Source organism: Vicia villosa, linkage group LG3, assembly GCF_029867415.1.
Source record: "Vicia villosa cultivar HV-30 ecotype Madison, WI linkage group LG3, Vvil1.0, whole genome shotgun sequence".
In the NCBI taxonomy this organism is placed as follows: domain Eukaryota; kingdom Viridiplantae; phylum Streptophyta; class Magnoliopsida; order Fabales; family Fabaceae; genus Vicia; species Vicia villosa.
In genome coordinates, this window is record NC_081182.1 from 84,336,579 (window position 1) to 84,354,365 (window position 17,787).

Consider the following 17,787-nt stretch of genomic DNA (forward strand, 5'->3'; position numbering starts at 1 on the left):
TACGTTTTCAAGCCAACCTTCCACTACACTTTTGGGGTGACTGCATTTTGACTGCAGCATACTTAATCAATCGTACCCCTACTGTTGCTAATAAAGGCCTCACTCCCTATGAGCTACTTTTCGAAAAGCCGCCCCAATATGATCATCTACGCAATTTTGGATGTTTATGCTACATGAAGAATGTCTCCAAACCACTAGACAAATTTGATCCACGAGCTGACAAATGCCTATTCCTTGGATATCCACAAGGACAAAAAGGCTGGAAAGTTTATAACCTTCAAACTCATACTTTTCATATATCACGAGACATCTTCTTCTATGAGGATACTTATCCCTTCCTTCAAACATCAAACCCTTCTTCCACCAACATTGTTCACAATTCTGCAGAATACTATAGTGATGAAGAACCACAAACTGATTCGGTTCCATCTCTAGATATTCCTCCTACCAATTCACAAGAACTTAACATTGCATCGATCAATCCTGACACTCCTGCTGTTGACAATCTGCACCAGGACCATGCAAATCACTCACCAGAATCACCTAGCAACACTCCTACACCAGATGATCACAATCCAACCAACCCAATTTCAACTTCCCAAATTTCATCCAATACAGATGATACGACTGAGGGGGAGCACAATGAGGACCATAATCATGCTGCAATAACGTTACCACCAAGAATACGACAACCACCACAACACCTCAAAGACTTCCATTGCTACAATGTGCATCCCAATATCAAATATCCTATTTCAGATTTTGTCCACTATGACAACTTCTCCCAGAATCACAAAGCTTATCTTGCAGCAATTAGTAACACTGAAGAACCTACATCATACACTCAGGCAAGTAAACTCCAAGTGTGGAGAGATGCCATGGCTCAAGAACTTCAAGCATTGGCAGACAACCAAACATGGGAACTAACCACCCTTCCACCTGACAAAAAGTTAATAGACTGTCGATGGGTGTACAAGATTAAGCACAAAGCCACGGGAGAAATTGAGAAGCATAAAGCTCGTTTGGTTGCCAAAGGATTTACTCAAACTGAAGGAGAAGACTTTCATGAAACCTTTGCACCCGTTGCAAAAATGACAACCGTTCGATGCTTACTAACTGTTGCAGCCACCAAACAATGGACCCTCCATCAAATGGATGTTAGCAATGCTTTCCTTCATGGCGATTTAGATGAAGATGTCTATATGAAACCTCCACAGGGCTACAAAACTACACATCCTAACATGGTGTGCCGGTTGAAGAAGTCATTATACGGGTTACGCCAAGCCTCTCGAAACTGGTATTCCAAATTATCAAAAGCTTTGATTGACTATGGTTTCCAGGAGAGCCATGCTGATCACAGCCTCTTCACGTACACCAAACCATCCATTTTCATAGCTGTCGTCGTTTATGTTGATGATTTAATCATTGCTGGAAACCATGAAGAAGCTTGTGCTAAATTCAAGCACTACTTGAGTCAATGTTTTCCTATGAAAGATCTTGGCAAACTTAAGTACTTTCTTGGTATCGAACTAGCACACGGCCAAGAAGGCTTATTTATCTGTCAACGAAAATATACACTTGATATTCTCACTGAATGTGGCATGCTTGGTTCCAAACCTTCCCCATTCCCCATGGAGGCCAATCACAAACTTGCCTTGGCCAATGGACCACCCTATTCTGATCCGTTAAAATATAGACGACTCATTGGTCGCCTCATTTACCTCACAATCACAAGGCCAGAATTAACATACTCTGTCCATGTGTTGAGCCAGTTCATGCAAACACCCCTCCAAGATCATTGGGATGCAGCCATGAGAGTCCTTCGATACCTTAAATCCTCCCCAGGTCAAGGCATCGTCTTACCTAAAAACAATGATCTCCAACTGGTTGCCTTTTGTGATTCAGATTGGGCATCATGTCCCATAACACGAAAATCTACATCAGGATATTTAATGAAGCTTGGAAACGCCCCCATTTCATGGAAAACAAAGAAACAAGTGACCATCTCTCGCTCCTCTAGTGAAGCTGAATATAGAGCCATGGCACATGCTACAAGTGAAATTATTTGGCTTCGCAACTTACTGAATACTCTTCAAGTCCCTTGCACACATCCTACTCTATTATACTGTGATAATCAAGCAGCCATTCACTTAGCCGCCAACCCTGTCTTCCACGAAAGAACTAAACACATTGAAGTCGATTGCCATTTCATCAGAAATCATATCCAATCAGGCACCATCACTACGGCTCATGTTCCAACTCAGCACCAACAAGCTGACATTTTCACCAAATCTTTAGGCGCTAAGGTTTTCCATGACTTCTTGTCCAAGTTAGGAGTTCATAATCCTCACTCTCCAACTTGAGGGGGAGTATTAGAGATAAGGTTTATCATAACCACTTTTATAGGCTATTATTTAGGCTGTTATTTCTTTTCCTTTTATTTCTCTTATGTTAGTTAGTTTGATAGGTCCAATAGCTATATATAAACAGCCAATTGTAACCTTTATTTCCTGAGAAACATAGATGAATAAATCTCTATAGTTAATCTTCAATACAAAGACTTCACTATCATATACTTCCCCTGTCCTAAATTATAAGAGAAATTCTCTTTTTTGATTCATTGAATAATTAATGTATTTGATCTATATACAGACCAGATACATTAATTATTCAATGAATCTAAAAAGTAAATTTCTATTATAATTTGGGACGGAGGGAGTATCATACAAGTTACTGTGAGCAAAAAAAGCTTGCATGCCGTTTTCTTTAGCCGTTCTAAAATGTTTTGAATATGCTACATCAACTAGGATCTGTTTTGAAAATGTTTTAGATATAACCCATTTGTCTTGCTGTTTTGTACACACAGTGTGGTATTTATGCTCAAGTAATTGAATTATATATAACATTATTTATTTGTATGAAGAAATTGTAAATGTGTACTAGGCACTTATTTTTAAGGAATTACTACCCTTAGTGATAATTGAAATGTGCAATCCATCACTTCTTCCAACAAGGCGGCTTACTGTCATATATAAAACCTTATATTTTTCACACTATGGAAAAGTTAGTGTCCTAGTATAATCATTGTATTACATCATACAATATTCTAGTGTAAACAGATAATTACCACAAAAGTTGGCCAAGACAAATCTCTAGATTTCCAGAATTTTTTAACAACTTCCAATGAAGATTCCATGGCATCCTAGTGGGTTCTACACCACTTTGAAATCGAATAATTCACCACATATACACAAACAAGCAAAGCACCCAGCGTCTCCGGTCCACCTAGGTTGAGAAGCAACACACCAACTTTTTCTTCTGCAGTATGAGAAGAAGATTCAACGTGATTGATGACATTAAAGCCAACGTTTAAATGAAAATGTATGCACAGTCAAGCATGCACGTGAACTCTTTGAACGTTTTTGTTTGGTCCATGGTTTAGAGTGATGAAGAGATGGTTCATTGAACGTTAATTTTGGGGTAGTAGAAGCAGTGGTGAGTGAGTTAAGTACTGGTTTGTGTTGTTTATATGCAAAATAGTCCCACATCGATTTTTACAGGAATATAATTAGTCTATATAAAACAACCAATCACTGTGTTAAATAAATTGAAAACATGTCTAGAGTAAATGGGCCATACGCCCATCATAATTTTTGATTAAATAAATTTTTAACTTAACTTAAAAAAATGAAAACTATTAATTAATATATATTCTTTAAAAAATGAAAATTATTAATTAATATATATTTTTAAAAAATAAAAAATAAAATATGATGTGGATTTTTAAAAATACCACGTGGACTGCCACACTGGTAGTCAGAGGAAATCTTGACTGCAATGTGGTAATCAGGGGTGTATCTGAGAAAATCTAAAAATTATAAGGGGGTTTTAAAAAAAAACTTTATCAGGGACTAAAAACAAATCTCGTTAATATTACATGGGGGCTTTGTATATTTAACCCTTATTTTTATAATCTAATTGTGGCATTGTGTACTCACAAAAATACATATATAATATGAAATTTTGAGTATTATTTAGTTTAGGGTTTAAAATATGATAATGACCAAATTAATAGCAAATGATATTTGAAATATTATCGAGTAATAATAACTTTTTCTCATTAATAAAAAATAATTTTTCTGTAAGTTATTCTAAAATTTTGATAGTCTTTTTATAAAATAAAAAAATAAATGTTCGTCAATTTTATAAAATTTATTTTTTTATAGCTTTTCTTAATAAATTTATCAAGACTTTATCAATCGAAATTGAACTTTACAAATGGTTTACATCTAATTTAAATTTTAAATCCAAAACCGACCGATTTTCGAGTTCTACCAAATTGCTCTCCAAATGTCCTAATTACCCCGAAATAGGTGTTGTTAGAAATACACATCCATCAATCAAGCCAGGTACCTAACCCGAGATGAATAGCACATGAAAGTGTTATACTTGCATAGCTCCACCTTAACTTTCAAATAATAGCAATAACAATGGAACAAGATGCCAATACTATGAAAATAGTGATCCCAACTCTCACCTTCTGTCGCCAACATCCATTTGGCAAACATTTTGATCGTTGATTAGAGAAAAGCATAAAGTCACACCTACTTTGATACTATGAACTACCCTTCTAATCTAATGAATCTTTATACTGTTCCAACTCCAGTACCTAACTTCATTCTTTAAAAGAAAATGTTAAATTCGGGCACTTGTTAAGAATTTGAATATAAAAAATTTAAAATGAAAAGTAGAGTATTTAACTCTTATTTTGTCACTTTTAACACAATTTATATAACTCTTGCTTTATTAGCCTATGTTGATAGAAATGCAATGGTGTAAAGAGTGAGTTTGACATGACACAAATAGAAACCTACCGCATATAAGATAACAATGTTCGACCATCTAAAAAATTAGATGCTAACCTTATCTTCCCCTTATACCTAACAAATAAAAGCTATTAATGGAAACCACAATTATCAAATTTTGTTTTACCATCAAAACTTAGAGGTATAATTTAGTCATTTGTTATCATTAGAATAAATTTTTTTCATAGGTGTTTCAAAGTGTAAAAAGCATTTCACTATTGAAGATATCTGTTTTTCCTCTTTATAAAAATGTGAAAAAAGTAATACATTAATGGTAATACATTTAATTATTATAATAGATATATATTAAATATAGAAACTTTTAAGTATTTGACGGGAAATGTCATACATTTTAGGTTTGGAAAAAATGAGCTGATATCTCAAATAGGTTTGATAAATTTTATTCTCTAACTATGTTTAATTTCTTAATTATTTTTTTTAAATTATAAAATTATTTTTTATATTATAATAATACACATTAAATGTATACATTTTTACAATTATATATGATCATTTTATTTAATTAGTACACATAACATAAAGTTTTATCACCACATCAAAAATAAGTTTTAATAAATTTTTAATAAACTCATTTGGATTCAACCGGGGTTTCTTAAGTCATCTGAATTGACGGGTAGATGTGAACGTATCTATAAGATACCAGTTCTTGACGGATCATTTTAATGTCTATCTTTTAACTATTTCTTTTGTTACTGTTTTATAAATTTGAAGTTATAAAAATAATTGACGGGTAGATGTGAATGTATCTATGAGATATCAGTTATTGACTAATCATTTTAATGTCTACCTTTTAACTATTTCTTTTGTTACTGTTTTATAAAATTGAAGTTATAAAAATAATTGTACGATTTATTATAAATATGAATCAATGCTTAAAAGTTGATACATATCATTAGTAACGTGAATATTTATGAACTGCAAAATAAGTTATATTATGTTTGATATTCCAAACACATGAATTAAATTTTGATAAATAATTATAAGTTATAAATATATTAATGTTATCTAACTGAAAATATGATGTCATATTTAATAATTTAGTCATTGATACGTGTAATATGAATCCATATGTTTATTGTTTTTACTTAAAAGCTAAAAAAAATTGATGTATTATTAGCTCTTTCATTGTTAACTATTATGTTTTTGGGATTAACATTGACTAAAATTTGTTTGCATTTTGGTTAAATATATATGGTTGATTTATATAAAACAACTTTACAAGTGATATTTGAATACATGTAATGTGAAACCTCGACCAGACCCGTGCGATAGCACGGGTTTCCTACTAGTATAAGATAACAATGTTCGACCATCTAAAAAATTAGATGCTAACCTTATCTTCCCCTTATACCTAACAAATAAAAGCTATTAATGGAAACCACAATTATCAAATTTTGTTTTACCATCAAAACTTAGAGGTATAATTTAGTCATTTGTTATCATTAGAATAAATTTTTTTCATAGGTGTTTCAAAGTGTAAAAAGCATTTCACTATTGAAGATATCTGTTTCATTTAAAAACTATTGCATAAATCTTGGGTTGCTAAATTATTGGAGGAACTCTCATTTTCTCTATTCTAAATTCCTAAATAAAGTCTTAAACTTACAAATTTAAAATACAAAATATTTAAAATTGATTCCAAAATAAATATAAATAAACCTCATTAGTAATCCTAGCTTATTAGTAATTCGAAGATATCTGAATTAAAGGCTATTCTTAAACTAAAAAGTTAGTAGCGAAATTAACTAATAGTTCGCAATTAAAATTTTCTTTGCGTATCAAATATTTATAATAAAAGGTTTTTTCGTTGTGAATTTTTAACTACTTTAAAAAGTGTTAAGTGTAGTATTGAATTTTTTTATAGTTGCCAAGTTAAAAATAGAAAGTAAAAATAAACTTGTTAGATTGTCTCTATGTGACAAATAAATTGTACAGTGACATATTTGTAATAAAAGTTATTCATATTGGCCAAAATATCGTAGCCTATAAAATTCAGCTTCAATCAATTATTTTTACGAGTAGTGTGTATTTTCTTCTCGTTGTGTGGTGCATGTATCGCTCCATATTTGGCTCGTCCTCCCGCTATCCCACAATACTTATGCTTGTGTTATCCACACGTGCATCATTGTCTCAAGTCATGTATCTATAGAAAAGTTGTTACACTTAGAAGATCTATGAACATGGATCTGACGTGTCTTTGACTGATTCTGACACTTTCACAACCTTCATGAGCCTTAGTGGACATATTTAACTTATATTTTGTTGTATTTAACTTGCCAAAACTTCATTTGGCTATCCTAATATTGAAAAACCTAACTTTATATATATATATATATATATATATATATATATATATATATATATATATATATATATATAAAGTGGATTTGAAAGCATTCAAGGGAAGGTTTTTCTATGTTGCCTATACTTACCATGTTTGGTTCGTGGGTTCTTTGACGTCACTTATGGCTAAAAACTTGGCATTTTCCTTATTTAGATTAGTTAGGCTCCTTTTAAGGTGTTGGTCTTCTCCTGACAAATTTTTCAAGGTAAACTTCTTTTTTAGTCTTTCATTTGTTAAGGTGGTAGAGTCAAGTCTAAGGGTGATTTTGTCATAATCTGACATGTTGTACTCTGGACCATTTGGAAAGCTTGTAATGATGTCATCTTTAATGGTGTTTCAAAAACTGTGAAAGAGGTGGAGAAGAAGAGTATTTTTTGGTCTTGGAAATGATTTCTAGATAGATCGGGGGTGCTTAGTACTTCCTCTGACTGACTTCAAAATCTTGTCTTTTGCTTTAATCAATATCATGTCGAGTGTTTGTCTTGGTTTTGAGGTAGGTATCGGTTTGTGATTTTGTGTTCTTTGTGAGTTATGATCTATTGATGTTATTTATGGAGATAATATAAACTCACTTGAATCCAATGGAGTTGGTCTTTAGTTGCTCGTGCATTTTTCCCAATATGCTTTATTTGTTTTGTTGATTTGTCGGTTGTTGTTGTTGTTTTTCTTGTTAATTTTTCATTTGTATCCTTAATAGTATTTTACGCACTTGTTGTGTTTTATAATTATTTTATTTTTGATGATTATCATCTCTTTATTACTATATTATTTTTCTATGAAAATAAAAATTATTCGAGTGACCACATGACAATGACCATTTTTATTTTGAGAAAATAGGATATGAATGATCAATGTAAAATAATTTTACACTGACAATCAATTATTACTTAAAATTTAAAGTTAGTTTGAAGACACGGCGTACTAATGGTTTCTTATTAGACGTTAGTGTACAACTATTCTACACCGTATGTCCATTAAACTCTTTTATTTACAAGCTAAATTTTTTAACTAAGAGAATAACCTGATCTACTAAGATCTTCAAAGGTAGTTCATTGAGTAAAGGGTCACCATTATAAACCATATAAATTTGATATTCTTGTAATCTTTGTTTCCACATATCGAAATCTCGAGGAGGGGTAACGACATGGATTTTGCTGTCCTATCCATGAAATAAAAAGTTAGCATATAGTTTAAGTGCATTGAAATCTAGAGAACATTATGACAACAAGAATGAATATCTTGCTATCTTGAATAACCCGTTCAAAATGATGTTGTCCATTCCGCTCCTTAACAATCTACATATCAACCACACAAATGGCGATCTTCCAAATATTGTTTTCTTGTTTTAAATCAACAATCATGATGTCTTGACATGGAATGATGGTGATCTGAAAAGCGACAGAAGGAAAGTAAGATACATATATCTTAAAAAAGAATCAACCTCTAAGCATGAAAATAAAGAGTAAAAAAAGAAAGAAAAAAACATTTCATTAGCACAAAATCATACATATTTGAAGACATGCCATATCATTTATAATGGTCAAACAGAACTGGTCGACAATGACGACAACAAAACAATGTTGAAACATCAACATGTTGATAATTTGACGGACGAGAAATCATAACAAATTGATAAAAAGTAAGAAAAAAATTCCATTAGCACATGGTCAGACATATTTGAAGACATACCACATCACTTATAATGGTCAAATACAACAGGTCAACAATGACAACAACAAAACGATGTTCAAGCATCAACATGTCGATAACATGATGGGGAAGAAATCATAACACGCCACTATGTAAATCAATTTTTGGACTATAGCAGGAAAATAATGTTTAAACATCAAAGAAATCAAAGACGTGCGAAAAGTTTGAAGCTTTCACACTTAAAAGCTAGAATTTGTGGTATGAATTCAAAATGAGTAATTGAACAGATAGATTTCGTGAGTAACATAAGATATAGACTTGAAAATGAGTAACACAAAACAACATTGTTTCAAAATTTTCAGCTTTGACATGAAAAGATAGATTTTGTGGTATGAAAACACATGGTAATGATGGATAGAACTTTGATAAAACATTGTGAAAATTTGCGTGTGAGTTCGAAATTAGTAACAGAGAAACGATAATGAATAAACTTTCACAAAAATCATTGGTCCATATTAAATGGTGAAAAAGTTTAACATAAATCTTTGCTCCATAGTAAAGGTGAAAAAAGTTAACAAAAATCGTTGCTCTAGAAAAAGAAGTCATGTTGAGAGAAAAGATTATCTTAGACAATGTTAAAGGAAGATGAGGTGAGAGAACTCGCGTTAGAAGTGAAAACTCGTATTCTTCAGGTTGTTCTCCATCATGTTGGGAAAATGAGGAGGGAGAGCGGGAAGTTAGAAATGAGATGAAAAGAGAAGCAAATTTTATATAAGAGAGACAAGAAAAAATTGGACCTATATAAATGTACAATGTGGCCTAACAAAACTTTGTGATGAACTCTATAATTTTGTATTATGTTATTTACTCTTTTATCCTATCATTAAACATAATGTAACTAACATAGAAGGGTAATTAAAAATACTTGCTATCATGTGTTACTAATCGGTAGGTAGTTGATATGCTATAATTGCATGAATCTAAATAAAATTTAAGAAGAAAACTTAATCTATTTACTAATAATTTAGTGATCAAGAGTTCCATCACCATTTTATTCGGGTGCATATAAATTACAAACTACGTCCCAAAACAACACCATCGATCTCTTCACCAGGCTCATAACAAATTAACCACCCCCACTCTCTTCTTCATAACTTGGAAACTCTCGCGCGCTAATCTCCACAAATTCTACAACCTTCCTTCAATGGCCACCACCGATAAACTCTCCAACCTTCAATCCGCCACCGCTGCATTGTCCCAAATCAGGTCCTCACTCTTCATTCATTTCCTTTATCGAACGATTCTCGCGATCACGAATATCTGAATTTCATTTTATTTTTTATTTTATTTTTTCTGTTAATATTTTTTATATATTTTGAATCTGTTACATGCAGCGAAAACGAGAAGAACGGATTCATCAACCTCGTCGCTCGTTATCTGAGGTGCGAATCGTTTTTTTGTTATAGCACTTTTCATGATCTTCATTCTTCAATCGCATTTGTTCACTCGGTAACTACGCTAAGATGTTTGTTCAGTGATTTTATTATTTTGTTTTGATTTGATTTTTTTTTTCTCGATGCATTGAATTATTGATCGCAGTGGAGAAGCACAGCATGTTGAATGGAGTAAGATCCAGACTCCTACTGATGAAGTGGTTGTGCCTTATGACAGTTTGGCACCAACTCCTGAGGGTAATTAATCTTTGTGTTCCGGTTGTTTGATTTAGCCGATTTAGCCGATTAGATTGTATATTTGTATAATAAATTGATATGTTTACGGCATGAATCAAAATTGATTCAGGCGCTTCAGATGTGAAGAGCCTCTTGGACAAGCTTGTGGTTTTGAAGCTTAATGGAGGATTGGGAACAACTATGGGCTGCACTGGTCCAAAGTATGCTGAATATGATATTACTTTATGTTATTTTCATTTTTACTCTAGATGCTGATGAGATAGATCGATTTTCTAACAGAAAATTTATTCAATGACCTGGATTTGGAAATATAAGTTTTTTTCTAGATAATTATCTTAACTTGGTTTTTTTTAACCATAGCTTTAATTTGTTAAACAAATGAAATGAACTGCAGATCTGTCATTGAAGTTCGTGATGGCTTGACATTTCTTGATTTAATTGTCATCCAAATTGAGGTATTTTTAGATCATTCCTTTGCTCGGCTTTTATTATATTTCCAGACTTCGTATGGATTTATTACTGATAACATAAATTGTTTTAGAATCTCAATTCCAAATATGGAAGCAGTGTTCCATTGCTTTTGATGAACTCATTCAACACTCATGATGACACTCAAAAGGTATGTGAGCTTTACCTTCGACCCTCGTCCTAGGGTAGAATCATAGACTGTATTTTTATGTAATCTAACAATTTGACTGTTTGTAGATTGTTGAAAAATATACAAACTCAAATGTTGAGATTCATACATTTAACCAGGTTTGTACCTCTGATTTATTGGACTACTATATTAGGAATTTTCTTGAAACTGTGTTTTAACTTTGTTATTGAATTTTTCTTGCACGGGCAAAAATTTACAGAGCCAATATCCTCGATTAGTTGTTGATGACTTCTTGCCACTTCCATCTAAAGGGCAGACTGGAAAGGATGGCTGGTACAACTTCATTTGCATTTTTTCTCTGCAGTATAAATGCATGGACTCACTAGTTTTATTAGAATTTTTCATCTTTTTTATTTCAATTATATAAAAATTTATATACCAATCTATTCCATGTAAACTTCTAATCCAATAGTCCCACAATCCACCATTTATAAATAAAGGATATTCAAAGGTGTGAGAATTATATGTGTATCACGGGGAAGAGAATGTGATTACAAAGAGTTCGGAGGATTAAAGACCCTCCTCCTTACAGAATAAAAATTGAAAAGAGGACAAAGGGAACAAGAAAACATCAATGAAGTAAAGCTACCCAATATGTTAACATTAATCAAAGAAACCCTTGTAAGAAGTCCATGGGCTTTGCACTAAATATAAGCCAACACTTAATGTTGTCCAAAAGAAGATGGTGATAAGAACTTGCTTTCCTCATAAATACAAGAGTTATGCTCTAATCATATGCACCAAAGAGCTAGAGTAAAAAGTACACTACCATGTTATGGTTGCATTGGAAGTGGTTCCCCTGCTTTGTTGTTCGCTGTTTAACATAGGAATTGATAAGTTTTAATTGATGGGGTTGATCATAACTATAATCTTGAGCATGTCTCTTCCGATAGATTTACGAATAATTCCTTCATTCACAGGTATCCTCCTGGCCATGGAGATGTCTTCTCATCACTAATGAACAGTGGAAAGCTTGATACACTAATATCACAGGTTGAAGCTATAACCCAATTTATTTCTTGTTGAACCTTATCTTCTATTTTTTTTTTTAAATTAATCAATCACTATCTTTTCTTTTTCCATTCTCTTACAGGGTAAGGAGTATGTGTTTGTTGCCAATTCAGATAACTTGGGTGCCCTAGTTGATTTGAGTATCCTTCCTTATGTTTTCTTTTCTATTACTTTTTGGTTGTATTGCTTGTTTGTTATTTACACATGAAAAGGGTATCTCTAGTACAGCAGTATCCTTGACTGGTTAATCAAGAACTCTTAAATCATTTGATCGAGAACAAGAATGAATACTGTATGGAGGTAAATAAAGATGGTTGTTATCAAGAAACTGCTATTTAGATTTAGACCTACATAATAATGATATTTTTTCCTTATTGGTGCTTGTACTGCAGGTGACTCCTAAGACATTGGCTGATGTGAAAGGTGGCACTCTTATTTCTTATGAAGGAAGAGTTCAGGCACGTATCTGTTGCTCAATTCATTTCTTCTCAACTAAGATTTATCCGATTAAGTCAGTAATCTGATTGTAGCAAATGTCTGAAGTCCCTCTTTTTCTAACTTGCTTCAGTGTTGTGTATTCTATATGCAAATATTTATTCTAAAAGAAAAAATATATATCAAGATTTCAATAATTATCTTACCTTGGGGCAGCTTTGCTCCCTCCTTTTTTTTTTTAACCTATAAATAAAATTAAGAAAGGTATGATCAATTAGAATTGTAAGGTATTGATGCTAAGTGACATTATCTTTGATTGTTCCATACAGCTCCTGGAAATCGCTCAAGTCCCAGATGAACATGTAAGCCACTAAATCTGTCTTGTATTCTTTCTTAGATCATCTCCCTTTCCCAAGTGTATGCACTAGGTAATTGTTTTCGTGAATTATAAAGCATAAAAATCTTGATTAATTATGTGGGTTTTTATGGCTAAGAAGGAAATGACTCACGTGCTTTTGAATAGCTATATTTTGTTGGCTGTCGAGGACCTTTAAGTTGAATTGGTGCTAATGAGTTGCTAAATACTTGTTTGGCCGGAAAGCTTGTGGCTAGGCAAAGCAAGTTTTTAATAATAGAACAGGAAAGGAAAAAGACTAATTGCTGTCATTTTGAATAAAAATATCACTATATTTTAATGGAAAATTTGAAGGTTGAAAATGTTATATTCGACATAAGGAACTATGGAGAGTTATGAAGCATCATTTATTCACTAAACCCTTTTACATTATCAGCTCTTGTCTTGATAATAGCTCCTATATTGAGAAAATAAAAGTCCTATTGAATTGGACGCGACTTGGCCACATCCTATTTTAAAGTTTTATCCACCGTTCATTGGTAGGACAACGTTCAAAAGTTTTACCTGATGATGATGACTCCTTAATCAGGATTTAGGGTGGGAACTGGGAAGTGAGTGGTATGATGTTCAAACACACATTTGCAATTTTTATTTGGTTTATCTGTTACCATAAGAAGTAATCAAGTGGATGAGGTTTATACGTTATCCTATTATTGTTAACAAAATCTAACCTCCCCTCCCCTCTCCTTTTCCTCTCAATTTACTTTCCTCAAGTTAATGCTCACTTGATAACATAGTTTGCACCACTTTTTTGACCATGATATTCTGACATTTGATCATAATTTATTGTAGCAGTAACAACTAACATTCTTGTAAATTATGATGACAAGTTATTGGCAGGTATGTTGGAGAATTTTTTAGCTTGATAATTCAATGTCTGTTTTCTTGCAGGTCGGTGAATTTAAGTCGATAGAGAAGTTCAAAATTTTCAATACAAATAACTTGTAAGTTTTGTTGGTTTGCTCCCTGATTGTTATGATTATATTCACATTTCGCGTGCTGACTATTGACAACATATGATTTACAGATGGGTGAACTTAAAAGCAATTAAAAGGCTTGTTGAGGCCGATGCTCTGAAAATGGAGATTATTCCCAACCCTAAGGTGAATATTGGTTATTTTCAAAACAGGCGCTCATCTTTTCCTTTAGTGTTTTTTTCTTTTAGAGGGTGGCTATATTGTTGGTTAGTTTCCCCGACTCTTTGACATTAAGATCTAAATTGCTGACAAAATTTGTGGATTTAGGAAGTTGATGGAGTAAAAGTTCTTCAGCTGGAGACAGCAGCTGGTGCAGCTATTAAGGTACTGAATGTTTATTGAGATGTTAATGTTACTAACATGTTTTTAATGCTGAAACTTCTGTCCTAATGCTCTTAATATCATATCTTGTAACAGTTCTTTGATAAGGCTATTGGAATTAATGTTCCTCGATCCCGCTTCCTTCCAGTGAAGGCAACTTCAGATTTGCTTCTTGTTCAGGTTAAAAGATTTTCTGATTGAAGTCATGAGAACTTGTTTGTCAAGTTATTTAAATATTTTGTTTAACACAATTAGTTGTACTATTTTGCAGTCAGACCTTTACACTTTACAAGATGGATTTGTTGTTAGGAACCAAGCTAGGGCAAATCCTGAAAACCCTTCTATTGAATTAGGGCCGGAATATAAGAAGGTTAAGATCTATGTTTGTGCTTAATTTCTGTTAGATGGTTTGTATAAGTATTGATTTTCCTTCTCTCCTTCACAGGTTAGCAGCTTCTTGGGAAGGTTCAAGTCAATCCCCAGTATTGTTGAGCTTGACAGTCTAAAAGTGGCAGGCGATGTATGGTTTGGAGCTGGTGTTACCCTTAAGGTTTTGGATTTTATCCTTATATCCGATTCTTTGTTCTTTACTGTTTTGTTTCATTCTTAGCGTCAATATCACTTTAGTTACTTCGGGTCATAGAAATGCTTCTTGTTGCTGTTTTAAATTCAGTTACTAGTAGTCATAAATTCTCTTTTTTGAATGTTACGTGCCTTCCACAGTCATAAATCATAAGCAGTTAATAAGATGATCTACAATTGAATGAAAACTGATCTTCAACTCTATATTGAATGGATCAAAGAATATATATACAATGAAAGGAGAGGGATAACCGCATAACGACAAGCTTTATAATAAACCTATTCTACCACTAACAGCTAGTAATCACTAGATGGAAAAACTAAAACAGAAAAATAACATGGTAATAGCACAATTTGATATTGTTAGGCCTAGTCTTAAGAATCAGCTAAGGTGTGGTAAGGTTTGATCCTTCCTTAGGAGCAGTGTTACCTAACAAACAATGATCAAAGTCAGAGTTTCATTGGTATTACATTAGGAGCAGAGTTGTTTTTCTAATGGTACACCTCAAATTGAGACGTTCTTTCAAAAAAAAAATCTTTATGCTTGTTCCAGAAACTTTCTAACTTTTGACACTTTTGACTTATTGCAAGTAAATTAATAATATGTTTGGATTTCTGTTTGGGACCTTGCCAATTGGAAACCAAACAATCTATAAGAATGTCAGCAGCAAATCATACAATTATCATGTTGATTTTCAAACTGACCCAGTACAATTTTGTTGAGGTTCCTGTTTTGTATTCTCTGCAAGTAGTTTATTAATTTTTCCTACCTACGTCCTTTTATGCCATTGAGAATTTGAATAAATCCGATTATGTTATCTTACTGGCGTCTTAACAGGGAAAAGTAAGTATCGTTGCAAAACCAGACGTAAAGCTGGAAATACCTGACGGGACTGTGCTTGCAAACAAGGTATTTGATCATTTACATGGTCCTTATTTGCCAGTGTGATCTTCTTTAAGTTATCATTCTACGTAGTCCTAAAGCCTAAAGCAAGAACTTCTATGTGCAGGAAATTAATGGTCCTGAGGATCTGTGAGGAACCTGATGAGTTTTGAAATGTATCTATGTACGATCTCGGCAGTCTTCTGCTGTGAGTAGTGTATTTTTGCAAGTTCGATGGGAATTAAATAAAACGGCGGTTCTTTTTATTGAGTTGTCTGAATTCAGAGCTTTGCCTGATAATCTGTAATTTTGTTTTTCTGTAATTTTGTTTTGAGCATTTGAGTAAGACTCAAGGAGAGTATCTTGTTTTATCCCCTAATATGACCTCTCCTTTTTTTTATTTTTTATTTTTTATTTATTTTGGCTGTTAACCCACCTAGGTTTCAAAATGAGTGATTTCAATTTTCAACCTAGTATAGTTGGTGTTAGTTTTCACATTCTTTTTCATGTTTGTTTGGATTATTTTTGTTTGATTTGATTTATTTATTGTAAGTATGTTTTCAGCTTATTTTCATTAACTTTTTCAGAAAATTAAAAGAAAAACTTATAATTTATATAAAAAATAATTTTACTTTATTAAATCTTCTGATATAAAATTTTATAAATATGTATGACACAAATGTTTTGTTTAGTTGTTTATCTAAATATGACTTGTGTCTAGGTATTAGCATGTAAATATAGTTTCTTGAGTTATGTTTGCAAGCTAAAATTCGCAGCAAACTACACTCGGTTAGAATCGTGGCGTAGAGCATGCCTGCCGTTTCATAAATAAGGATGGGTGTGTTTCTTTTAAGTCATCAAATGTTTGATAGTATATCGATTATCTTGATTAGTTAGTAATAACTTCAAACCTCCTCTTGAAGTGACTCTTGAAATCGTCACATATAATTGATCGTGTGAAAAAATCGGCAAAGGAAAATAAATTTCAACATTTTGAAATGATTGAACTTGACTCCTATTAATTGTTTTTGCAATGACCAATTATAATTGTTTTTGTTAACTTGACTCCTATTAATTGTTTTTTCAACAACATATTTTTCTATCTTGGTGATTATCATTTGAGTTTCATTATACAATTGTAAATCCTAAAGACCAATCAATATTTCTTAATACGAACTATCATAACTTAAATATATTTTTTCTTTCCCCAAAAATAAATCCAGCACATAATCATTAATTATATTAACATTGATATTTTTTGGAGTCAATATATTTTGAAAAAAAATACACTGCTTTAATATTATATAAAATAGAAGGATGTGTGCTTTCAACAATTGCGGAAAGATGATTTCTATATATTGTAATAAGCAAGTCTTCAATTGAACCATCACCAATACCTAAAACCCAATTAGAAAAATGTCTTAGCTCATCATTATTTAAATTTTGGTTGATCATTTAAAAGTCTCATATTCTTAGTTAGTGTAAGAACTTCACACAAATCTCATAAGTATGATGAATTTATTGTATTGTGCACAACTTCTTGTATGGTTCCTTTTGGTATAACAAGTAGAATTTGGCTAAAATCACCACGGAATATCACAACCTTACAACCAAATGGAGTATTCATATTACCTTCATCTTAAGACCGAGTAATGTCTCTAAAAACCCTATCAACACTTCAAAGCAATGTTTGTGCATCATTGGAGCTTCATCCCATATGATTAACTTCGCCTTTGCTATTAAATTGGCTAATGCATATTTCAATTTTATGGAACATGTTGGACACTCATCAATATTTATAGGGATACAACATCTTGAATGTGCAGTTTTTCCAATAGGTATTAGTAATGTATCAATTTCACTCGAAACAATTGTAATAACAATATCTCATTTTAATCTTAGTGTTGCAGACATGACCCTCCAAATAAATGTTT

At 32.3% G+C, this 17,787-nt stretch overlaps 1 protein-coding gene across 1 annotated transcript; it reads left to right on the forward strand.

Moving 5' to 3' along the window:
* The first annotated feature begins 9,903 nt into the window (after nt 1–9,903).
* On the forward strand, nt 9,904–16,322 carry LOC131662098 (UTP--glucose-1-phosphate uridylyltransferase-like). Its single transcript, XM_058931790.1, has 21 exons — nt 9,904–10,146; nt 10,275–10,322; nt 10,480–10,571; nt 10,681–10,771; nt 10,966–11,026; nt 11,113–11,190; nt 11,277–11,327; nt 11,429–11,502; nt 12,150–12,222; nt 12,323–12,380; nt 12,494–12,540; nt 12,633–12,698; nt 13,005–13,037; nt 13,982–14,034; nt 14,118–14,193; nt 14,335–14,391; nt 14,485–14,568; nt 14,660–14,758; nt 14,834–14,938; nt 15,809–15,880; nt 15,981–16,322. Exons 1-21 carry the CDS (start codon nt 10,085–10,087, stop codon nt 16,005–16,007), a joined length of 1,407 nt encoding a protein of 468 aa, XP_058787773.1. The 5' UTR covers nt 9,904–10,084; the 3' UTR covers nt 16,008–16,322.
* The last annotated feature ends 1,465 nt before the right edge of the window (nt 16,323–17,787 follow it).

What these genes read in the sequence shown, in the direction of transcription:
- LOC131662098 (XM_058931790.1), top strand. Translation starts at nt 10,085, where the DNA reads ATGGCCACCACCGATAAACTCTCCAACCTTCAATCCGCCACCGCTGCA. An exon ending in CTTATGAAGGAAGAGTTCAG is followed by an intron (nt 12,699 to 13,004) that starts GCACGTATCTGT and finishes TGTTCCATACAG; the next exon opens with CTCCTGGAAATCGCTCAAGT. An exon ending in CAGCTGGTGCAGCTATTAAG is followed by an intron (nt 14,392 to 14,484) that starts GTACTGAATGTT and finishes ATCTTGTAACAG; the next exon opens with TTCTTTGATAAGGCTATTGG.